This window comes from Pezoporus occidentalis, unplaced genomic scaffold (genome assembly GCF_034315485.1).
Source record: "Pezoporus occidentalis ecotype Australia unplaced genomic scaffold, CSIRO_AGI_Poc_V1 ctg3, whole genome shotgun sequence".
Lineage (NCBI taxonomy): Eukaryota > Metazoa > Chordata > Aves > Psittaciformes > Psittacidae > Pezoporus > Pezoporus occidentalis.
The window spans coordinates 15466059-15492772 of NW_026914940.1; the positions used below are offsets into that span (position 1 = coordinate 15466059).

Here is a 26714-nt window from a genome sequence, read left to right on the forward strand (position 1 = left end):
TTGTGTGGTATATAACATCTCCTTAAAAAATTATAATTGCAGCAATTACATGTGAAGAGAATTTTTTCATTAAATAAACAAATAACAAAGTAAAAACAGGAAACTAGAACCTTCCAGACTTTTATAGAGCAGTTTCACTCCATAAATTCAGTAGCATTTACTTTGATTTGTTCATAGATTTTATTACTGTATTCCCCAAAATACACATTTCCAGTGGCATATATTGCTTAGCAAACTACGTATTTAAAGCTGATGATGATCATGGTAGCTGTCTTTTAGCACTAAATGCAATATGATATTAATAAAAGAGATTAAACAATTGTCTGATTTTTAAAAATACTCAAATTAGTTAAACTTGCCTCCCAGAAATCAAAGGAACAAGATGTACTCTGTCAGTCATGTTTGATTTAAAGAAAAGGTTTTTCTACCATAGTGTGCCAGTTAGTTATTAAAATGAGAAGGATTACGGAAAGATGTATTTGTAAGAAAAAGCCTATGATTCAGACTGTTAGACTCATGTAACTTTAACCATCTGAGCATCAGGTTACAATTTCTGTCATTAGTTGCCAGACATAAACATTGCCAAAAAGGGATTACTTACACCTAAGGCATAAGCAGACCTAAGCAACCAATACAAAATGAAATCAAGCAACAGGAAAAAAAAAGAAAAAGTTTTAAATGAAACCAGGTATTACATTCTTAAAGAAAAACACACACAAACTAAAATAAACCAAAGACTAATAGATACCCAGCATGCACAGGTATGTTTATTTTATTTTGGTTTCACTACTTACTTCAGAGCCAAGTGGATACCTTTTGATATTTACATTAACACATGCAGAATGATTCAATTTGAAAGATATGTAATATTTATTAGCATATAAATAGAACATCAGAAAACCTCAAACAGACCCCCTGTTTATTCAAGTTTCCATTAAAAACGTCCAGGTGATGTATGTAAGTAGATAATTTTAACAGTTTTGGAATTTCTTAGTGAAGCAGAAGAATTGCTGAAGTTATGGTAAGATCTTTAAAACAGCCAACATCAGCATAAGATTTAAATCAGATGTTACATATGAACTTGAATCCTTATCCACCCAAATCATTATGCTAATATTTCTGTCCACAGTTTTAATGCCCGTTCAATGAAAGCATATGGCTGCATTTCCTCAAGACTTTTTAGGCTGAAACCATTCAAATCTATTATCTTAGTGTAAAAGTTATAGCACTGTAGGGAGGAAGCTAGTTATCATATAAATGTGGATGAACATGAATAAAAGCAGTTAAAACTTTTTTCTTCCTTAATAATTTAAAGAACATACAATTTTGAAAAGATCTGTGCACTTAAGATTTCTCAGTTGTCATTCCAACCATATGCACTACAGAGGTTTGACTAAAAAATGTTAACTAAGAGGAATGTCATATTAATTATAGATGGAGGGAGGCCACCACTCAGCTGTAAATGTCAGTAGCAGAAATATTTGCAGTGTTTTGTAGATGTCTATTAAATGGAAGTAATATCTAGTAATTAGACTGTTTTTCAATTCAGCAGCCTTGAATTATAATAATGAGCTGGAGTTCCTCCCACTCTATTAAAAAAAAACCTTACCAGAATTATTATTTAGTATGTTTATCACCTTTTTCATCTGATACTGTAGGAAGAGAGAGGCACTCGACCTTTAATATTGTGGGAAGGAATGGTATCCTGTCGAGCCCTCGCCTCATCCCTCTGATGACGCTCTTATTACAGATTTTTATCTGACTTTTTATTCAGGTGTTTATTTAATAAAGAAGTTTTGTTTCAGAAAACAGAAAGCAGCAGTTACACATTCCGTAACTTACCTCATGGAACCACTTCTGAAGTTGTTTGTTGATCCCTAATATTATTGGTTATTTCTCATCTCCAGGAGCTGAAAAACTATCAGCTGAAGATTTAGTATGTGGCTGACTTGGGAATATGCCTAGTATTTATCATTATCATTAATATCTTCAAGATCAGGAAAGCAGTCTTGGTTCTTCACTCTCTCCCCCCCACCCCCCCACCCCCCATGTTCTTTTAGGCTGATTTAACTTAATCCCAGTAAAATATCTTTGAAGATAAGTTTGCAGGAATTTCCTTTTATTTTTGTAGAACCGATAACTAAAATAAAAAAAAAGGGAAAATGTTGCCTAAGTTGCCTATTTTGTTTACTGTGGAGAATACACTTTTGTCTACAGGAGTAGGACACTAGCTTTATACTTTAAAGCATCAATAATAGTCAGCAGTGTAAACTTGTCTAATATGCATTAATGGATAATGTCTAATATGTGAATGGATATAAGCATTAATGCCTTGACAAAACTCTAAGAAATCTCTAAGTAAAAAGTAATTAATTTTTCTGATATGAAAAATGGCAATGGAAAGAAGTTTTAAAAAAAGAAAACCAAAAATCATCCAGTCTTACAGCAAACAGCTGAATGATGTACTGTGAATATACCCTTGTTTTTTTGTTTTTTAACTGTGAAGTAGGGAGTGTAAGGAAGTCGCTATTTGGAAACAAAAACACTTCTACAAAAGCCTCCAAGAAAGGGCTTCCTTTCCCCAAACACAAGTAAAGCAACCGTGGAATATTTCATAGTTAAAGCTCAGGTTTTGAGCTAGACATTTAATGGATGATACACCTCTTTTCTTCGATTATGATAAATGAAAATGTTGGCAGAGAAGTTAATCATGAACTTTTTCTTACTTTATCAGCTACTATTTCAGATTGCCAGCAATACGTAGATAAAATTCCATTCAAAGTCTGAATAGACTGAATATTCTACTGAACTTCTGATATATTGTTAAGTCATGGGGTCTGCTGCTTACCACGTGAATTAAGTGACCATGGACCAGATCTGTACCTGACAAGCACTGTGATTGAAACAGTGAAACAGCTGGATTGAGAATACAGCATTAGGAGGAAACAGCATATTTAGCACAAATAAATCACCACCTTTACTGTTCCTCCCCAGGAAGAGAAGGAGGAGTTCCCATTTATCAGTTCTGAGCTGGTATAGACACAGAGATTATCAGAACAAATTATTTGTTTTATCATTTGTTTCATTTAGTATGCAATTCTCTTTTTTCTTTTTTTGATGTAACTACTCTGGCTGCATACATTAATGTTGTAGGTGTTTTTTTTAGCTGGTTGTTTTTTATTGGAAATTAGGAGAAATACATGTCTCTCACTTTTATTTGTGTAGGGCTTTAACCTGCCCTTGATAGTCTGACAACATGTATTAATAATCATGAAAGTTTCATGAATGCATATGAAGAATTTAAGATCTGTACAGTCACTACATGCCCATCCATTTAATTGGAAACAGGATGACAGTTATCTCCTTCTTTGTAATTGTACTTATAACTGAGTTTCTGTGCTATTTCCAGAATTCAACATTTTTAGAGTAAACTGCATATGTGGGAAGCAGAGGGAAAGAATACATGGATTCCAAAGTGTGAGAACATATCTGTTTGCCTTTTTTTCCTTGCTTTTATCTTCATCCACGAGTTTTGCTTGTAAAATCTGGAGTCTCCAATAGCTGTAAGCAAACCCTTCAGATTTGCATGGAAAGGAACAGAGTTGTCGTACTTCTATTTGCCTGAGTAGTTCATTGTTAGTGGTGAAAACGATTCATGTTGAAATCAGTTGAATATAGAAAGTACTCTTTTATGTTGAAGATCTTTTAGTATACTTTATCAATTTACTGGGGGAAAGGCATATTTTACTGAAATTGAAGATTGAATATGATTGTTTATTTTCAGTAGATTTCAACAGAAATAAATATGTACCTATGCATGGTAATAATTAATGAGTAGTTTTCTGTCCAATGTTAAAAATCAAATCACTGCCCCTCAAAAACCTGCAATCAGATTCCATAAGTGAACCTAAAATAAAAGAGAAAGGAACACTAAGTATGAAAAGAGAACAACAGAGCAGTTGTTTGCAGGGATTTTTTATTTTTTTTTTTTTGTAGTAGGTTGTGTGCTTGGCAGTATGTACAGTGAGCACTGATGTGCCAGATGAGATTACACCTATGTGGAAAAAAAATGGATTTAAGAATTATTTTCTATACTGTAATGAAGCAAACTTTCTTTTTTTCTTCTACTAAAACAATCAGTGCAGTAACAGGCAGGTAACAGTGTGTCACTAAACCAAACAGAACTGGCATTAAGAGTACCCTTTGCCTGCGTTTGGCTCAGCACTCTGCTCTTGCAGAATATGGAGGATTCAGTTTTACTGCCTTTGCTGACTCACCTGTGGGTTAGCTTTGAAAGGTGTGCACAGGATTCAGTTTTTGAAGGGTTTTGAAGACTTTGAAGGGAGGTAATGTTTGGGCTTTTGCTAATTTGTTTCTTAAGAATCTCCACAGTTGCCATCATAATCATTTAGCAATATCATCCTGAAAACATAAGTGATAAATAGATAATAAATGTAGGGGACAAAAAAAAAAAACCAAACATATGGGCCCTTTTCTGTCTTTATATTAGTGCTTCTATTTGCATGTGATGTAAGTGATACATTTGACAGGGTGTTGACAGCCTCAGCTCTGAGCTGCTGATTTTGTGTTATTTCTTCTCTTTATAAAGGCACAGATCTTCATATCCATATGCCTTTTATGTTTCACTGGCAAATCTCAAAAATAGTTTGATTAAAATGTACAAATTTAAGACATTCACTTTATGCTATCCCCTTGCTAAAATTTTATGAAGTTAAATATACTAGTTGGAAATTTCCATTTTAAATTTCTTGACAATAGAGCCCCTCAAAAGCTTAGGAAGATTTCTTTATTCTCTGACTGTAAATGCAAACATAACTCCTCCTCCCCAAATTAAACATTACATCTCTCAGCTCAAATCATATTTACGTAAGCAGTGTTCACTGTTAGCATCCTTCCCTATAACATTTCAAAGTATCACTGTGATGTGAAGCCATTAACGCAACTTTTTGTGCCTTTCCTCCTTTTGAATTAATCATTTAACAGATCAGGTCTTTAAATAGCTCATAAAGATGGACTTCAGTTTTCTGAATAGGTTGTCACTGGCATATTCAAGCATTATATCACAAATCAATTATCTTTGCATTAATGCTACAGAATAACTTGAAGGCAGAATGCATCCAACCAAATAGTATTTTCATAATTATTCCTGGCCATACATTTAGCACCCAAGTGACACAAAACCAGATGTGCTGGCAAGGCCTAGGAGAAAGAATATTCCGATATTCAAAAAAAGATAATGATGCTACCTTAATTCACATACCATCTTGTCTTCTGGATCACATTCTGAAGCTGAATTACTACCTCATTCAAAATCTTTAGCAAAACTCCCACCTATTTCAGGGAGGAAAAAAATGCTGGTTCTTCAGATTCCATCAACAGAACGTAGGCTGTTAACACTTCTTTGCAACTTAACCGTATAATTTAAAATACAGCTAGAAATATCTATTGTATAACGATACCCATTAACTCAAATGAAGCACAAGAGAGACAACATTACTTAAATTGAGAATTATACTACCAAACATGTATCCATTGATTGTCCTAAGGGAGAAGAACCAACTGTCTCAAGAAGAGGGGTATATATTAATCTGAATATTTGAAGGTCAGCAATGAAAAAAAAGAAATTAGTTTCATATCTTGCTTAACATCTTTGCTGATCACATGGACAGTAGGATTGAATGCACCCTTACCAAGTTTGCCAATGACACCAAGCTGTGTGGTTCGGTTGATACCCTGGAGGGAAGGAATGCTGTCCAGAGGTCTAACCATGACAAGTGCAAGGTCCTACACCTGGGCCAGAGCAATCCCAGGCACATCTACAGGTTGGGCAGAGAAGAGAATCAGAACAGCCCTGCAGAGAAGGACTTGGGGGTGTTGGTTGATGAGAAAATGAACATGAGCAGGCAGTGTGCGCTCGCAGCCCAGAAAGCCAACCGTATCCTGGGGCTGCATCAAAGGGAGCATGACCAGCAGGCCGAAGGAGGTGATCCTTCCCCTTTGCTCTCGTGAGACCTCACCTGGAGTATTGTGTGCAGTTCTGGTGTCCTCAACATAAAAAGGACATGGAACTGTTGGAACAAGTCCAGAGAAGGGCCACAAGGATGATAAGGGGACTGGAGCACCTCCCGTATGAAGACAGGCTGAGGAAGTTGGGGCTGTTCAGCCTGGAGAAGAGAAGGCTGCGTGGAGACCTCCTAGCAGCCTTCCAGTATCTGAAGGGGTCCTATAGGGATGCTGGAGAGGGACTCTTCATTAGGGACTGTAGTGACAGGACAAGGGGTAACGGGTTAAAACTTAAACAGGGGAAGTTTAGGTTGGATATAAGAAGGAAATTCTTTCCTGTGATGGTGGTGAGGCACTGGAATAGGTTGCGAATGCTCCATCCCTGGCAGTGTTCAAGGCCGGGATGGACAGATCCTTGGGTGAGATGGTTTAGTGTGAGGTGTCCCTGCCCATGGCAGGGGGGTTGGAACTTGATGATCTTAAGGTCCTTTCCAACCAAGCTTCTGTTTCCAATATGGTAAAGAACAACTCCTACAGAAAAATAAGTAATAAAAGTGCTGTATTACAATTTACATATAGATTACATTAGTCTTTAAACACAGAGAAGCAGTTATTTTTATTTGATTTCTTAGTTTCCTTTAACTATACAGTTAAATTTGAAACCTCTTTTCACATATGAAAAAAAATTAAATCACAGGTTTATTTAACAAGCCAAGGTTGTGAATATATGAGCTTTTATTATGTCACCTTAGTGACCTGAGGCAGACGTAGCTGCACAAAATAGGTGTTTGCTAATAGGTTGTGACCAGCATTACAATACTGACAATGAAAAAGAAAACAGGGAGTTTTAAAAACACTGAGCTGATATGGCGCCTCTTCCCACTACTGTTGTTATAAAAAAAAAAAAAAAAAAGTAGCAGGCATATTTTAAATTGCATTTGAAAAATCACCACAATTAAGTTAACTCAAGAAAGGCTAACAGCATAGCTGGATAGTACTGTGGGTTGAGTGGCAATAGAACTCTCTTGGCAAAGCTCACCTCCCTCTTAGTGGAAATGTACAGAATTATTTTGGAAATCAAATATATCATTGTTTTAATTCAAAACTATAAAACTCACATTTATTTTACAGATCTATGATGGCAAAGACAACACTGCTCACCTGCTGGGTGCATATACTGGGGCTTCATTAAGAGGCTTGACGCTAAGTAGTACTTCAAATCATTTGTGGTTGGAATTTAACTCAGACCTGGAAGGCACTGATGAAGGTTTTCAGCTTGTGTATACCAGTAAGTATTTGTGAAAGCAGTTATAAGAGATTTTTAATTTTGAAGGAATGAAAATTCTTTGCTCATAAAATGAAAATGCAGTCAAAAGACAAATAATGATTATATCAACAGCAAATCACTAATCAAAATATAGTTTCATAATTGAACCTCAAAAAAACTCAAAACACATAGCATAAAAAGCCTTTACTTTTATGGTACTTCAAGTAGTTTGATAATTAAACTGATGTGTTTTTTATTTTGCAGGTTTTTCCAGTCTTGGAAAAGATAATAAAAAATAATATAATTTTAAGTTAGTTGTACTAGTGCATAAAATATATCTAATCATGCAAGTAGTTTTAGATGTGCAATTAAAACCCATGTTTTCATAAAGATAATTTATACGTAAAAGATTCTTCATCTTAAGGTTTACATCTGATACAGAAATTAACTCCATCCCAGCCAGGCTCTGTATACTCCATTTCCTTTATGCAATCCTGTCAGATTTATTTGCATGGGTAAGATCCCTCTGAGCCTTCTCTTCTCCAGGCTGGACAGTCCCAGCTCTCTCAGCCTTTACCTATAAGAGAGATGCTTCCATCCCATAATCATCTTAGTGGCCATTCAATGGACCCTCTTCATTAATTCCACATCTCTCGTGTATGGGGAGCCCAGACCTGGACACCATACTCCAGATGTGGCCTCAACAGTGCTTAGGGTAGAGGGGAAGGATCACCTCTGTCAGTCTTCTGGCAACATGCTTCCTAATGCAGCCCAGGTTATTATTAGCCTTCTTTGCTGTAAGGGCACATTGCTGGATCATATTCAGATTGGCATCTACCAGGGACTCCCAAGTCTGTTCTGCAAAGTTGCTTTCAAGCCGGGCAGCTGCCAACTTATTCTGGTGATGAAAGATTCCTCTCCACGTACAAGATTTTGCAGTTCCCTTTGTTGAACTTCCTGAGGTTCATTGCTGGCCCATTTATCCAGCCTGTTGAGGTTATTCTGGAGGGTCACGACCATCTGAAGTACTGCCAGTCATTCCAATTTGGTGTTACCAGCAAGCCTGGTTAAGGGTATACCCTGTCCCACCATCCAGATCATTAATGAAGGTGTTGAAAGATTGGATCCAGTATTGACTCCTAGCGTATGCTGCTAGTTGCTAGCTTCCAAGTGTGCCACTGATCATCATTCATTGGACATTTTACATTTTGGGAAATACAGCTAATATTTGTTTTCTGTAGATGTAGGCAGCGAAATGTTCAATGCGTACCATGGGCTTGCCCTAATGCTTTTAAGCAGTAAACAAAATCCCCACAAGCTATAATGAAATATTTTGTGTCTTCAGGGACATATTGTGAGAAACCTACAGGCTGGGTGGAGAAGAGATTCAGAGCAGCCCTGCAGAGAAGGACTTGGGGGTGCTGGTCAATGAGAAACGTAACATGAGCCAACAGTGTGTGCTCACAGCCCAGAAAGCCAACCATATACTGGGGCTGCATCAGAAGGAGCGTGACCAGCAGGTCGAAGGAGGCGATCTTGCCCCTCTACTCTGCTCTCGTGAGACCCCAGTTGGAGTATTGTGTGCAGTTCTGGAGTCCTCAACAATAAAAGGACATGGAACTGTTGGAACAAGTCCAGAGGAGGGCCACAAGGATGATCAGGGGACTTGAGCACCTCCTGTGTGAAGATAGGCTGAGAAAACTGGGGCTGTTCAGCCTGGAGGAGACAAGGCTGCGTGGAGACCTCCTAGCAGCCTTCCAGTACCTGAAGGGAGCCTATAAGGATGCTTGGGAGGGACTTTTCATTAGGGACTGTAGTGATAGGACAAGGGGTAATGGGTTCAAACTTAGGAGAAGTTTAGATTAGATATAAGAAAGAATTTCTTTCCTGTGATGGTGGTGAGGCACTCAAATGGGTTGCCCAGGGAGGTTATGAATGCTCCATCCCTGGCAGTGTTCAAGGCGGGGTTGGACAGAGCCTTGGGTGACATGGTTTCATGGTTTAAGCCCAGCCATAAACCAGAACCACACAGCCTCTCTCTCACTCCCCTGCTTCCTCCCCCCGCTCCTAGAGGGATGAGAATCAAAAGAATGTAACTCCCACGGATTGAGATGAGAACAGTCCAGTAACTAAGGTATAACACAAACCACTGTTGCTACCACCAATAATAATAATGATAAGGAGATAAGAACCGCTCAGCACCCGCCAACTGATACCCAGCATGACCAAGCAGTGATCTAGCCCTTCCGGGTAACTGCCCCCACTTCTACATCCTGGGCATGACATGCTGTGGTATAGAATGCCTCTCTGAGGGCTTTGGGTCAGGTGTCCATTCTCTGCCTCCTCCCAGCTTTCCCTCCTCCCTGGCAGAGCATGAGACTCAGAAAGTCCTTGGTCAGAGTAAACATTACTGAGCAGCAACAAAAAACATTGGCGTTATCAGCGCTGTTCCCAGGCTGAATGTCAAAACACAGCACTGCACTAGATACTGAGGAGAAAAATGACTGTTACTGCTGAATGCAGGACACATGTTTTAGTGTGAGGCGTCACTGCCTACAGCAGAGGGTTTGGAACTTGATGATCCTAAGGTCCTTGCCAGCCCTAACTAGTCTATGATCATATGATTCTATGGTTTCTACTCTCTTAGTTGTCTAAAATAGCTAGCTATTGCCTTTCCATATCTGCTTCACTAAGCCCCTTGCTACCAGGTGCTTCTCTAGGATGATAGTTTTCCCTTTGGTTCGTTGTCTAGAACTGTCAGCTCTGTGTGATTAGCTGAAATACAACTAGGACAGTAAAAATGCTGCTAGCGCCAATGGTTAGGCAATGGAGTTACATGTTCACCCTCAGGAGGGAAGTGATCAGTTAAATAGACTGCTTGGTTCTGTGTCTATTAGCAGTCCATCCAGAGATGAGGACATCTTGGGAATCAAGGCACATTTTGACTTCTTTTTTTCATACAGTCTGATCCACAATTTTCTTAGATGACAGGAAATTCTTATTGGTCGATAAGTATCCAGAATGGCAATATCAAAGAAGTTTCTTCATGCAACAAAAGTTTCTTCTCACATAAGCCTCTTGTAGAGGTTCTGCACTGCATTCTGCACTGAGAAACAGTAGCTTAGCTTGCAGTGAGAAAAGTTCAGCTCAGAGTTGGTGTAGGCTGTTCAGGAGGTGAACCATTTTGAGTCAGACGTTAAGTGAGCAGATGGAAGAACAGGGAAGATACAGCATTTGACCTATTATTTTTCAGCAAAACGGTCTTATTCAAAATGAAGCATTTTGTCTGTAAAATAAAATAACGTTTTATCAATCAACAGTAATGACTCAGTACCTGAGGAGAGAATGTGAAAGGCTACCAACTGCTGACCAGATAGACAAATATTGTGTAAATGACTTTATTGAACAATGCAGACATGAAAAGCCCTTCATTTGCTCCCATGTCACCTGCATACAAGAATATCGATCTGACAAAAAGTACCTTTTTAACCTACAAACTCTTTGATATGCATGATATTTATAAAATGCATTTAGTTTTGAACACAGTGAGATTTTGAGCTGCTTCTCAGTCAGTAACAGAAAACCTTATTTGGAATAGACAATCTTTCTTCTGAATTATATTTTATGCTTCCGTAACTGCTAATATGCTTTCCTGTTTCTGTATGTTTAAGTCATTTTGTTTCCTTCTTGATCCACATCTCTTAATTCTACAAATTTTCCAAATTGTTTGGCTTGAATTCTCTGTATCACCATTATAATTTCTTCCTGCAGGTAGTTTTTGAATTTACAAACTACTGAACACAGGATTAGGGTAGAGACTGGTGAATATAGCAGTATTTCTAAGGTTCTGTAAGTGGTATTGTGCCATTGACGTTACTATGCACAGTAACAAAACTACAGTGCAGTTTTGTTTATGAGACTTCAAAAGTCTATTCACAAATGAGATTGTCCTCAAAGTAAATGGACAGTCATAAGTTATTGCATACTTTTAGAACTCATTGATAATGACAAGAGATTTCCTTTTTCAGTCTTTTATTGGACTTGGGGAAGAATGATGTTATGACACAGATATTTTTGTTTGTATGCTGTAAGTGAGGGGTATAGGCAGTTATCCCTCTTAGACTGTAAAAACTGGGGAAGAAACCTTAAACTTTGTTACATGAAGTCTGAAAATGTTTGCTTTCCACTGGAAAACAGAAAATCTTCATTTCATTCGTGTATTTATCAGTTTGATTTTGTAACTATAATGTTTTATTCCTACACAGGTTTTGAGCTTTCACATTGTGAGGACCCTGGTGTGCCACAATTTGGATATAAAATCAGTGACCAAGGTCATTTTGCAGGAAGCACTATAATTTATGGATGCAATCCAGGGTACACACTCCATGGAAGTAGCCTTCTAAAGTGTATGACTGGGGAAAGAAGGGCATGGGACTATCCTCTGCCTTCATGCATTGGTATTAGATTTTATTATTACTTAAAGTACTGTATAAGAAAGAAAAAAATCTTGTAAGGATTGTTATATCTGTGTGGAATCTGATCTGTATGTGTACAGATCTATTTACACATTTGCCATCTCTGCATAGTTCTCATCCAAGTTTGTGTGAGTGCTGTTGCTTTTTTCAGTTTAAAAAAAGGTAGTAATTATTAAATATTCATGTGTAGTGAAATTCCTAATATGTAAAAATCTGGTTATAATCAGCAAATAGTCAACATAAAAATAGAGCTAAATACAAAAAGCAAGGACCATAGGTATTTTATGAGGTATTGTAAAACTTTTTTTTTCTAATGATATCTAAATATCATTAAGCTACAAAACTTTACATGTATTTACATATAAATACTATAAATTACAACTTAAAGACACAAAAAAGATATAGAGGGTTTTTTTTGGTCTTTTTTTTTCACTTGGCTTCTGTTATGTTGCTGTGATGAATAACACAATATTATATATTTTATTACAATATTAAAATTAAAATAACTTTATAAATTGTGCATGTACCTACAGGGTCAATTTCTTCTGCAGGAAAGCAAAAAGAAGACAAGACTTAAATGTTTTTTAAGCACCTTTTAAACACCCAGAAGCTTAAGTCTGGGTTGGATGGGGCTTTGAGCAACCAGATCAAGTGGAAGGTGCCCCTGCAATGGCAAGGGGGTTGTAACTATATAATCTTTGAGGTCCCTTCCAACCCAAACTGTTCTATGATTCTAGTAATTTTCTTCCTTTTTCATCTCCTTTTAGAGGAAATAAAGTACAAGAGGTAATAGCCTCAAGCTGCACCAGGGGAGATTCAGACTGAATATTAGGAAAAAAATTATTCACTGGAAGGGTGGTCAGACACTGGAACAGGCTGCCCAGGGAAGCGGTGGAATCACTGTCCCTGGAAGCATTCAAAACAAGTGTAGATGGAAGGCATGGTTTCACGGTGCACTTGGCATTCCTGGGATCAAGGTTGGACTTGATGATCTTAAAGGTCTTTTCCAACCTTGTTAATTCTATGATACTACAAAATTGGTATTGAGTAGGAGAAGCAAGGGGTGAATTGCAGTTTGTATAGATTTATGTTTGTCAGAAAACAATGTACTTTGGCATATCTTTATCAAGAAATAAAGTCCATTTAGGAAAAATAGGCAACAAATAAGGAATGAACACCTCTCTTAGAATGATAATTAAAGAATAAGTGCTTTTATGATAAGTTTAACTAATTTCTACATAATTTAGGATATATGAAGCCAAAGAATTAAGAGGAAAGTATGGTGCAGGAATATGCAAGTAGCAAGTAGATGTACAAAGAACACATGCTGGAAGCTGAAAGAAAAAGATCAATAAAATGTGAAGGTGCCAGAAGGTTGAAATTAAAGTTTGAGCAACAAATTACATCTTCAGTTCCTTTATAAACATTAAAAATCATAATACGTATCACTGAAGTAATGCTTTTTATGTGTAGATAGATAGATAGATAGATAGATAGATAGATAGATAGATAGGTAGATAGATATAGGTATGTATGAGTTCCTGCTTAGTTTTAAAACAGACCTAGGTGAATATGTCTTAAGTTATTCCTCTGTTTTTTAAACTGATTCCCCAGATTGTGTACTGTGCACTATGCACAAGAACTGTGAGATTCAATCTTCTTGTATTCAATACAAAAAAGCAAAACCTTACATAGTTTAGGTCTGGTGAAAGGGGAGGTCACTAGAATAATTCATACGTGGGTGGTTAATATTCCTGTCATGTGTCCTGTAAATGACAGAGGCTGTTTGGAGGAAGGTCCCTGAATTTAATTATTCAGCAGTCCCTCTCCAGAACAGATGCATACAGCTCAAAAGTTACAGGTTGCCAACCTTAGAACTGGGTCAATAGACTGAAATCCAGACGGGAATCTGAACCTCTGTTACAAGTAATGATATGCTGCATATACTTTAAGGTTTTATATTTTTTTTTGTTTCAGTACTGTTAAACCATCCAACTCAAGCCACTATATTAAAAAAAAAAAAACAAAAAACCACAAATTAAACACCTGGGTTTTGCAATGCCACCAGACTTTTTGTGAAAACTACGTTATAGTTATTCCAGAATGTTCTGTGTAGGTGAATCTCTAGAATGTGACTCAGTCTGTGGTGTAAACTTCTTGAGTTTTAAATTAATCTTATTCAAAAAATATTTATTAGTCTGCTATTCACAGGGAGGTTACTTATACATCCGGTTAAGAATACCATGTATTTGTATGTATTGCTGTTAATTAAGCAAACAAAAGTACATATATTGTGTTATCTCAGAAATAATTTATTTTCTTGATATCGATTAGGTATTTCTCCATAGAAAAGCAGTAAAACATATTACTTCTATCCAGAGAAGAGTTAAGCAGCTGTAACGCTGTTGTCTATATCAACAGTTGTATCCATTCCAACCTGAGGATCTCATAGGTTTCGCTAAATAGATTTTAAAATATTTTAGTTAAAACAAGTGAGGTTTTTGTATAGGAAAGCTTTAGAAATTAAAAGGGCTTTGAATGCCAGCTGTAAATAATGACCCTGAATTCCACATACCTTCTAATTTTTCATGCTAATTAATGATCATACTTTTAAAGGGATGTAGTATGGACAATAAAAAGTGTCTTAAATGTCTGTTGATGCCTTCTTGGGCTGAAAAATATGTAAGAAGAGATTAATGATGTCTTAGTAATGATACAATATGGGGAAATTGGGTGGAAGAAATCTGGGAAGCAGAAGGGCAATTAAGAAATGCACAAGATCAGTAAGAAAAAGTATGCTGAGATTAGAATTGTTCCCCAAAGAAAATGACAATATTACATCGCAGTGGTTTATCACAGAGACCTCTTTAATATGTCCAAACAATGGCCTAAGTCTGAATATCTTTTACTCATCTGTGATCAAAATAATCAGTTTCAAAACTCTAAATTCAATAATGATTAAATAACAAGAGGTGGAGATAAATCAGCAGTAAAACTGTTCTAACATTTCTGGATTATAGTAGCCCTTTCAACATTCAATTTTAGTTATAATCGGCTAGAAACTAAGCTTCTTTGCTATGAAAGAAAATGAAAAAAAGAATCCGTAACCATAAAAATTTCTTTTGTAACACTGATGCCCTTTATTTCCAGAGTACTTGTTTAAGAGTCAGGCAGATATATGCACTGTTTTATTTACTTGGTCTCAGCCTACCATAAGATGTTTTAGGGTCAGATCATTCAGGCAAACTCTGAGAATATGTGAAAACAGCAATATTTTGCATGAAACATTTTAGCTGGAATACTTAAGAGCAACATAAGTCAACAGACATTTTAATTTGCTGCCACTGTCAGGAATTGACTTAAAATTGCTGCTGTTCTTGTTTTAATATAATTTCTTAGAAAAATGAGACATTGACAAGACAATAGCAAAACTTTTTTCAAGCAGTTGAGTAATCAGAAATGTTAAACAGGCAGTAAATGTTACAATACAACATACCATCAATGGAATTTGCAGCAAGATATGTAGTATAATGTGTATTTCCTTTAACTTTACATCCTTAGAAGAATCTTTAGCATTGACACTTGGAGGCAAAGCTAAGATTATTAGGATTGTCTTCATAGTAAGCAATCTGGAGATGAAGGATAAAAAATAGCTTTGTTCCTCTACTCCCGACTGCAGCTTGAGAGGATGCTAATTTCTGAGAAGTCATCACTTGCACAGCTGATTTAACAACAAGCAAAACTGGGGAGCTGGAACCTTTATGGAGAGGCAGAAATAAGCTACTGGGGAGAGAGAGAGGGAACCCTTAAAAATCATAACAAAAGCAAACAGGTTACATTCTGTGAAAGTTAGAAATTATAAGCTTGTTATCAGTGGTTCTGAATGAAATGCAATTAGTTTTACATTTCATCCAGCTTGCGGGTAATTTTTTTCCTTCCAGTGTACTCTATTTACATCCTTACTCTGCTGGAAGAAGAATAAGCTGTGATATCTTCTGAATTGAATAATTTGGATTTTTATTTTTTTTTTAAAGGGTAGGAATTAACAGATTCACAAAGTGCTTAAAACAGTTATGAAGGGCCACTTGCCTTTGCGGATTTGCTTTTAGTATGTTCAGAAAATCCATCAATTGTAGCATTTCAGTTATATTTTATCACAGAACTTACAGATCATAAGGTAATAAATCTCTCAAATAAATATTAAGGTGATGTTAAATCAAAATAAAACTGATTTTAACTTTACTGAGAGATCTAATCAAAGAGTTGTTTTGGCTTTTCACTTCACAAGAGAGAAATAAATTACAGTGACTTTAAAAGGAAGGAAAGCATAACAAGAAGGCTTCAAATGTTCCAGAAATCTACCAAAAAAAAAAAAAAAAAGGTTTTCTGAAAGATTAGGTATTAAGATCATGAAATACTCAGTTTTGCATAGTGACTGTCTGAGGCCAGCTAGAAAGGACCTACTTACCCTCTGTCATCCTCTAAGAGTTACATAGTTTCACTATGTTATATATAATGTTATAGCTATTATATACTGTATTATGAGTAAGAAATTTTACAACTTTTTTTCCTAGACTAAAAAGATGATTTTCTCTCTGAAAAGCCTGCTTTAGTATGCTTTCCTCTTTTATTTTTTTTTTAAATACATATTTTTACTTTGTACTTAGTGATTTATTTAGTTTTCTTAATTTAATTCTACTACTTTAGGGAAACATGGTGTTCTTGTGGGTTTTTTTTGGTTGGTTTGGTTGGTTGTTTTTTTTTTAAGTAACAGTCCATGTTCCTTTCAGTATATGATACGTTTTCTAATAATTATGTTACATTCAAATAATTAGAAAAACATAGGTGCCAAAGGAAAGTATAAAAAACATTCAAATAAAACCACATTTGCAGGATTCTTTCCCCAACCACTTCAAGACCTTATGTATTATCTTACAATCTTAGGGCATGCAGTCAGTTTAGTTGTGTAACTCCTTCAAGTAAGAGAGTAGATGTACAAATTGTTAGCTCAGATTATTAACTGGAAGACAAACTGTAATGAATTAAAAGTAACACATTACGTAATATTGTTTTTTTATTAGCTGAATGTGGAGGCCGTTTTAAAGGAGAATCATCAGGAAGAATCTTATCACCTGGCTATCCTTTTCCCTATGACAACAACCTGCGTTGCATGTGGGTGATTGAAGTAGACCCAGGAAATATTGTCAGGTACCGAAACAAATCTTGCAATTTTAACAAATCTTTTTGATTATATAATAACCAAATCTTACCTGTGTAGTAGAGAAAAAAGGGTTTAGGATTTAAAATTTAAGATGCAGCTAACAGCCAGTATTTTGGCATTAGTCTGAGTATGTAGGTTTCTGTTGAAACTGTCTTTTTCAATAAACATTGCCTGATGAAGCTCCAGCTTCAAGATCGGATATATTTTTTTTTTAAATGATGATGAATTTTAAACCAATGCAAACATATATACCAACTGGAACTGTTAACTGGAAATCTGATATAAAAACTATCTAATACAAATGCCATTTTAATGCCAAAATGATAAGATTGAGTATGTAGAAAGTGCTGGAGTCAGCAGAACCATTTAATGGAAGAGTATATATTTTTTTTAAGCCCTCCAATTTGGTAGTACTTCTTAGTTAGACACTTATTCACGCTGTATTGATAATTACATCAATTTACAGTTAGATTTTTTTTTTTTACAAGTGATATATAATATTGTCTTAAGAAAACTATTATCTGATGAAAAGTTTGTGTGGATACTTGCAGATTGCATAAATTAACATACTATTCTATGGTAGAAAAATTAAAATATATTTAGGTCTTTTTTTTTTTTTTGTTAAAATGTTTTATGTATCGGGCTTTTATGCATTCAAATGTAAAGGTGTGAAACTTTATGGAAAATCACCCTAGGATTCAAACTTTATTTGCTTTATTGGTTTAGATTTGTTGTTACTGGCATGTTGTTGGGTAATATGAAAGCTGACTAAAAATTCATGGTATCCTTTCAGCCTTCAGTTTCTTGCTTTTGATACTGAGGCGTCCCATGACATTCTACGAGTTTGGGATGGTTCACCTGAGAATGAGATGTTACTCAAAGAAATTAGTGGATCCCTTGTTCCTGAAGGCATTCACAGTACACTCAACATAGTAACTATCCAGTTTGACACAGATTTTTATATCAGCAAATCTGGATTTGCCATACAGTTTTCAAGTAAGTTTATAATTTTCTTTTTCTTTTTTTTTTTTTAATAAATTACTTCACTCATGAATAGTGCTGGGAACAACTGAAATCAGTGACATTTCTGACCTTATTAGGGAAAGAATTTGCCCAGATTCAGACTTGTTGAACCTCAAAAAGCCCTCCCACGTCCTTAGCTTGTTTGGCTTTGTTTCAAGTGCAGCTGGGAGAGTGACAGAATGCTAGTAATTATGACTAGTGTTTTTCCCAAGTCATAGAACAATTTGAGTTGGAAGGGACCTTCAAAGGTCATGTAGCCCAGCCGTCCTGCAATGAACAGTGACATCATCAACTAGATCAGGTTGGTCGAAACCACATTCAGCCTGATGATGGAGGTATGTTAAAAGTTCTATCCTTTTCCAATCAGTAAGAGTTTCTGGTTTTGGAGACATATGTGCAGAGTTTTAATTCCTGCTACACTTGCATAGGATGAAATGGGAAATAGCATTACAGGAACAGCAGTGTCTGTCTCCCTTTTGCAATGTAGCTCTATTTCATCTTGTTACAGGAAGTGTGATGGCATATCTAAATGCTTACTTAACTGTTATTAAATGCCTTTAGACAGTTTTAGTGCTGAAAAAGAAGAAATCATTGAATGAAGCCCATTTTGCTGCTTTTTTTTTTTTTTTCCTTCTGGTCAGTGAATTTTATATATATATCTATATATATATATGCATTTTTTAAGATGAGCAATATCTGCTCTAGTATCATCATTTTATTCGGCAGTAGCTGAACAAAATAAACTCAGGTTTCTAACTTGGGTCTACAAAGAGATTCTTAATAAGATTTACCTTGTGATTCCTGTGCTTTGCAGTTGTATTAGCCTTTGTTTTACCTTACTCTCATTCTTTCTATGTGTATGACAGATACATGCATGTGCAGACAGTAATTTGAAGGAAAAATGATGTGAATGAGAGGACAAAGTAAATCATCCTTCATTAGTACTGAATCTGCTTCATCTGATGGTTTTTGAAGCCATGAGTAGAGTTCTTAATTCCTTGGCTCCAAGGTGTTTTTTGCCATTTTACCACCTTTCCCGCTTCCACAGCTTGTTTGGGAGAGTCTCACATGCCTTCTTTCCAGCCTCAGACATGCTCCTTTGTTTAAGGCTGAAAAGTGAATGGGGAGAACATTATGCACTGAAACTTCCTCAGGCAGTCATTTAGGGTGAGTAGAAAGAGATTGATGCAGACTAAGAATGGAGTTGCAAGAAAAAAGGGATGAGACATGGGAGTAAAGCCATAAAGCAGGTACTGATGTACTTAAAGAGCTTTGCCTGAAAAGAGGTTTTAGAGTTTCCTCTGAATGGAGAGGTATTTTTTTTGATTTCTGTGCTCAGTCTGCTGAGATCTAATCATGACAGTTTAAAGGATCCATGAAGAGTTACTGTATCAGCATTTCTCTTAGTCCAGATTCACAAAAATCACAGTCCAGTACTTGATGTTGCACAGTTAGGGTATATACTCCGTATTAGAATAGCAGACTTTCTTTTTTTTTCCTGAATACACAATCTGAATGACACTATTGCTTTATGGTTTAATAGATTTCATACTATTTTAACTAACCGGGAAAGATATATATCTGAGAACATGGAGGAAAGGGAAAGATAACTCTATGCAATGTTTTTTTCAAGCTTTTATATACTTTCTTTGAGTATATAATGTAGTCTGAGCAAAACCGATGATGTATGTGTACTTTAGCTACAGTGTAATTAACGAACAGAAAGCTTGCACAGGGCATTGTCTGCTTTTACTTTCCTCTCACCATTTCACAAAATTGGACATGAGTGTTTAACTGGACTCTTTGTCCTTTTACCTCAAGAGGAATGTTATTCAATGACAAGATATTTAATGTTCAAACCTTTTTAAGACCTTGAATGCTTTTTTTTTATTATTTGCTTAATTTTTAAAATAAAAATCTTTCTGTAAAAAGTGAATTAACCATCTTATTCATTCTTTATAGTTTTTGATCTCATTTCATCAGCTGTTCACACACAATTCTGCATCTGTCATTTAATTAATGAGTGGGAGCAATCCCCATTGATTATGTAGTATCATTTGAGTTTGACTACTTTACAATCATCCAATATGTACAGAAAATTGGTTTGTATATGGTAACATAAATTCCAGGTGAGATAGCATCCTTCACCAAATTAAAGGTGGGAGCGGAGGGGAACCTTAGAGAAGCTGACATGGGGTTTTGTTATCTGACATAGTAGAAGTGTTTCCATATTTTTAACATTCATAATCTCTTCAGCAAGTAATTAATATGAAGGAAACTATTCTATGCTAAATTTCTAAGGAATATGGCAGACTTTTTTATAGTTGACAGAGATTAATTTTCAAAGTTCGTACAGTTGTGCATTACTCTGAAAGGGAGAAGAGAACATGATGGATTTGGCATAGATTTGGATGTATTTTGGAACATGCCTAAATGGAATGAACAGATTGAATAATACAGCTAGAGAACAGGTGTCAGAGGTCTTCCCTTAAATTAGGTAAAGAATGTAAGGTTTTCAACAGGCCACAAGCAGCATGCAAACAGGAAGCCCCTGTTACAACATGGTTACTCTGAACTGTCTGACAGCATGAAAAGCCCAGCGCATACTGAAAAAAACACCAATGAAATCAGCAGTAGTTTTCTTTGGTCAGTAAATTCTGCACAAAACAGAAAAACTTCAAGAATACTGAAGGAAAAAGAGAAGGAAATCAGTGTGTATTTGCCAGAGACATGAGCACCTCAGGATCAGACAGAAGCATGAAGTATAATGAAACATTTTCTTCTGCTGCCGTTGCTTCATGTCACCGAGTAGTAGTTGAGAGAAAGTGAAATGAAAGAAGTTGAATGAGAACACTGAAGTAAAAAATTGGGTGATAGTAATCTTGGGTGCTTAAAAGAATCTTTCTAGTCCCTTAATATGCGTGAAGTGTGTAATATCATATCCTAATGAAGTTCATGAGATTATTTCCATAGCTTTCCATAGCTTTCAAGGGACTTTGAATCTGACATTGCAAGGAAGTTTCCCCTCTGCTAGCTTTTAACAGTTCAGGTGCCACATATCATTTTTTCAGAAAGGATCTGTATTCATCTTTCATAGACCATTATTTCACCATTAATAGCTGCACTACTGAGTCACTCAGCATTACAGACTGCATTCTGCTCAGGCCTAAGAGTGCAGTCACATTTCTGGCTCATTAAACAGCACACAATATAGAGCATTTTTTGAGCAGTATAAGGCAGCCTGTGCAGAATTAAACTGTAAGCATGTTTTGAGTATTTGTGGGGGGTGGGGTGGGTTTGTAAGTAGATGCTCTAGCAGTATTTTATATCATCTAAGAGCAATTTTTTATGTAACAGGATATGCCTTAAAATGCTTGGATTTAATTTACTATCAAACTACAGCTTTCCCTCCTTATTATAAGATGGGGTGAATAGTCCTTTGGAGTTAGTGGTCTCTGTAGACTACAGAAAAAGCCTAGAAAAACTGTGTCAGATACCAACCTGGATGACTCAAGTTTAGCTATATTAATTTCCATTCTAGAAATATAATGCACTATATTGCTTACTTTGATAACATTTAATGATTAAATGCTTACCAATCAGCCTTCTATATTTAGGTTTAGTGCTGATTTATAGCCATGCATTCTTTTAAAAATCCTATATTTGATTTGGGTTTTTTTCGGTTGTTCGCTCTCACTGTTGGTTTGTGGTGTTTTTTTTTGGTGGGGTGGGAGGGTGGGGGGATTGTTTGTTCAAAGAAATACATATTTACCACAGTGTCATTTAGGAAGATTTTTTGACACTGAACAGCCTCTTGGTTATTTTCCTACTGTGTGTCTGTTTGTATTTTATGGGTGGTGGTGTTTGGTTTTGTTTGTTTTTGTTTTGTTTGCTTTTTGTTGCTGTTTGCTCAGTACATTTTTATTCATTCCTTTCTTTTCTCTGTTTTTTTCCAGTAACAGAGATAATGTATTTGCGGGATTTAACTGTTTGTTTTTTTTTTTTACAGAGTGTTTTTTACTATCACTGCTGGTATAAGGATCATTTCCTAACATAGCTTTTTCTGTTTTCTGAAATCAGTAAGATAGATCTTATTCTGTGTTGTATCTATTCCATGGCAGAACGAGTTTTTCATCTAAAATGTTTTCATACTCTGGTTTCCTGATTATTTTTTTTTTTTTAATTTGAGAGGAGTCCTTTGGATTTAGAGATTCCAGGATGACTATGAGAAATAATTGTGAATATTCACATTTATAAATTTAGCCCAGTGCTTTAGTTTTGACTTTGGGGCGGGGGGAGGGTGGGGGGTGGGATGGTGGTGGTTTGTTTGCACATGGATTTTTTTCAAGGATTTGCTTTTGTTTGGTTTTTTTTTGGCATCAAGTGTCTTAACAGAAAGAAGATGGACTTTGTTTTGTTTTCCTTCTATCAGCTATTGCCTTTTTTCTAAGTAGCAGATATTAGTAAAAGAAATAGTAACTTATGGGTCTTTCAGTGACAAAAAATGCCATTCCTGTAACAGGTTCGTAAATGACAGTAACTGCTTAGTATCTGTTGCTTCTTAGTTAAGTAGTATATAGGATATGTGTATTTTATGCAGACAAATACGTTTGTGACTTACATCAATACAAAGCCTACTCACCTGCCCTAAATTTACAGATTTAGAGTTTAAAACAGGCTTTGTCAAATTAGTGATGTTGCATTTTAGTGAGCTCAAGCTGATCTGGTTCCAAATTGGGAATTAATGTTTTAATTTTTATTGTAACTTCATATGTGTGACATCTTACTTGAATCTGAAAAACTTCCTGGTATTTTTCGTTTTTTTTTTTCGTTAATGCTGAAAAAACTGTTTCCAGAGAGAAGCAATATGTTGGGAAAATGGCCAAAATATAGATGCGAAATTCCTTGAAGGCAGTCAAACTAGATTTACACTTGATCAACGATAATTTTTCATGCTCTGTAACAAATCTTGCTACCTTTTGAAAAGCTTTCACTGGTGGAACCCAGTTCCTCTTTTTTAATCCATAATTCTGTCAAAATCTTTATATGGATTTTTACTTCCCATATGCATCTTCTTTCTTCAGTTTTGATTTTTTAGTTTTGAGAAGACTGCTTAATATGGAGGTTGTTTCAAGTTTGTCGGCTGTCTGTTCTCACTGTTACCCCATTCCTGGTTAGGGCTGGGTGTTTGTAATGTGGCTAAATTAAAAAGAGGTTTAGGCTCCTATTTCATTGCCATAGAAATATTTTTTTCTTAACAGCATGCCAGTAAACTGCCTGATCTTATAAAGAACACTCCCAGCAGACATTTGACTGAAGGGATGTTCATCTTTCAGTCTTTTATATATGACTGTAGAAAATGTTATTTGTGGACTTGTAACTTTAGTTATTGGCTGGACATATTCAGACATGCATATAAGATATAATTCACTTACATAGAGGAATTTTAAACCTTTGCTAAAGAAAATGAAAAGACAAATCAGATCTTTATTATTTTTTATATTCCCATTGCTGTTTTGGGAATTTGCAAACTCTACAAAGAGTAAAGGAAACAGAAGTTCTTCTCTGACAGTTTTCTAAATTTTGCAAGTGTATGATGCTTTCTTAAATAAAAAAAGAAAAAAACGCAATCTTACAGATCAGCATAATGACATTCAACAAATGGACAGAATACTACCAAATAATGAGGCCAATTCTGTATCAGTGTGAAAATGTCCAGTTATATTAAATAAATAAATAAATAAGAAGCAAAAAGTCAACAAAAGATGACTATTTCAGGCAGATTTAACACCTTCGTATTTTACCAGGTGTCAGGAGCTCAAAATTCGGCTCTACCTATAAGAACTCCCAAAATACTAATAGGGTTCTGAAACTTTAAGGGTATGAGGCATACATACGATCTTCGATACTAAAAGCAAAAGAAAAAAATAACTTTTAAGATAGGAGCCATCTCACTTTCTCTTCAGAGGATTTCAGTTCAGACAGTGCTGTTCTTTGTTGCACTGGATCTTCAGAAGTTGCAACAGAACAGGTTGCACAGTATTATGTAAAGAATCAAATTAAACAGATGCATATTGTCATTTCATACTATGAGTATCCATTTTCTGCTGAGTTCCAGCAATTATGTGAAACCATATGTCAATTCATTTATTTGGGCCTGGGTATTATACTTGGTGCCAAAGCTATGAGCAAATGCTTAAGGAATAATAGATGTTCAGAACTGAAAATTTAATATTTATGGAAAAAAGAGATCTACTTATGAACTATGAAAAAATACTCAAAAAAGTTGTCCAGTAAGACATGATAAGAGCAGTGTAGTACTTCAGATGGTTTTAACAAAATGCATTTCAACAACTAATGCAACTTGGCAACAACAAAAACAATAAGAAAAAGAAAATTAGGTTATCTTTAATTATTAAAGCTGTTATCTCCCCAAGAACTAAAATGTATCAGACAGATTTCACTGTCAGGTAAAGTCTGTTAGGAAAGAACTTGATTTCCACTATTCTCCGACAAAAAAAGGATGTGAGACAATACTAGGTTACAATGCAAACAACACTTCTGAAAGAAGTTCATTTAACAATTGCTACTAAATACTTAAGACTGATAATCAGTAGGATGCACAAAATAATCTGGATACAAATTCTGAATACAATAGTAATGCAATAATACTGATGTATGCAGCTCGCCAAGTAGTCTGTGTTTTTCAGTTGGTGTTACCAGGTAAGGATTATAAAACTTATTGTTACTGGTCATACACACCACTGCTTTTTGCAAAGACAGATGAATCTCCAGCCTCACTGCAGCTCAGTACAAAGCTCCTGAGAAATGCTGTAGGAGTGTTGGTCTCCAGCCCTGTATCTACACTATGAGGAACTTGGCTTCTAAAAAGACCCTTCTGCCCTATGTTGTGGGGAGCTTTGCTCATGGATAGACTGCAAGTCAATCATATCCCTGGATTATATTCCTTGATTCAGCAGTTTGCAGAGAGTAGATGCTTTTTCCTAAAAGCCCTCCTGTTTCCCTCTTGTGAAATGTATACTTAGAATGTAGTATGTTATGGGGGTTACCAGGCATGGCTTTACTTTCCACATTTTTTTCTGGTAATAACTGTGTTTTAAAGATTGCTAGTCATGGTCACCTCAGATGCATTTTTGCAGGTTGGGATCTCCCAGAAAACTTTGTACACGGTTTATATGTGGATGTGGATTCATGAACTCACATATAATGCAACAAGAAGTTTAAAAGAACAATACCACAGAAAGACCTTAGTGGTTATTTATTGTCAGGAGAATATTATCAAAATGGGAATATTATTTCTTATGCACTAGGAAACAGGGAAAAGGAAAAAAACAACCAACCAACACACAACAAAAAAGCCATTAGCTTGTAAAGGACCTTGCAGTAGTCTCCACCATGTATCTTTTTGTGGAACTTTACAAGTTGTGCTTTGCCAGTTTCTGTGAGCCTGGGGACACCAGTGAAATCCCCACACAGGTGCACAAACTCACAAGAAATCTGAAACTCAGTGAGCTTGTCTTTCAGGACAGAACAGTCTACTTAACCCTTGTTTTGACAATAGCGTGCACATAACCTGTGTTTGGCAATTACATGTTTACAAGGACAAGCAGATAAGTATATGGAATGCTTGAGATGTCAGGACCTTCAGACTGTATTACACTTCCCTTTGTGACCTGCCCAAGCTGTAGTCCTCGTGAATTCATACACAGCCAGGGAATTTCCCATGGAGGGTAGGAGTATTATCCTTCCTTTTCCAATGTGTATCCTTTCTTCAGCCATCTGTTTCCTCTTGTGATGTGTGGTATTGGGCTTGGTGCTAGAATGCATTTGGTCAGTGCTTAGTGTAAGAGCAAAATAAGCCTCAGAAAGGTTCACTGAAAGTTACAGAGATTTGGTGGAGATGGGCCTTGCTATCTGCAAGAAAAAGTACCATTCCTATGACTTGCAAGCTATGCCAGAGCCTTGGATTCTCAAGGTGGTTACTACTGCTGTTCTGAGTGTGTGACCTGAAAGACGCTATTGGCAATCCACAGCATCAATTCCTCCATCGTCGATCATAGTCCATAGAACAAGAAGAGAAGTAAGCCAGTCTGCTGTCCCAGCTCTAAATATTCAGCAGGGACCTTCTCTTCTTACAGAAGTTCAATCAAGAACTTAATTTGTTGTCTGGTCTTGGAACACCTGAACCTGAAACTTAAACTGATGATTTTGCTATTTTCTTTCAAAGCTTTTATTTCATTTAAAATATCTAAGGATTATTTGAAATCAAAACTGAAGCTAAGCCTATGCATTACATTCTTAGAGCTATTGACTCTTTAATTGGTTAGAAAGTTCTACAAGAGAAGCCACATCAATATGTATTCTGTCTTTTGCTTCAGATTAGACAGGAGAGACTGAAACTGTGGTCTGCTCCAGTTTACTGATTTTTTGGTTTTTTTTTGTTTGTTTGTTTGGGTTTATTTTTGTTTGGGGCTTTCTGTTTGTTTCCCATGAAAATAAACATCACCTATCTTACACCTCCTAACTTATTTACAATTGCAGAATCTAAGAGGAATGCAACCCAAGCTTAAGTGACTAAAATGATGTAGGTAAAAGTTTAGGTAAGCAGAGAACTTACCTAGACAACTGTAATTGTGCAAAATCTTAATTAAACTCTTTTGTTGAAGGGTTTCATTGTCCTTAT

General features: G+C 35.9%; 1 protein-coding gene across 3 annotated transcripts in view; it reads left to right on the forward strand.

The window, feature by feature from the left end:
- Positions 1-26714, forward strand: part of CSMD3 (CUB and Sushi multiple domains 3) — a 578676-nt gene that overhangs the window by 366647 nt on the left and 185315 nt on the right. For all 3 annotated transcript variants that reach the window (XM_062627150.1, XM_062627151.1, XM_062627152.1), the window contains 4 exons: positions 7156-7312; positions 11557-11748; positions 16848-16974; positions 17781-17983. In XM_062627150.1, the coding sequence (XP_062483134.1) occupies positions 7156-7312; positions 11557-11748; positions 16848-16974; positions 17781-17983 (679 nt within the window). The remainder of the gene's footprint in view (positions 1-7155; positions 7313-11556; positions 11749-16847; positions 16975-17780; positions 17984-26714) is intronic.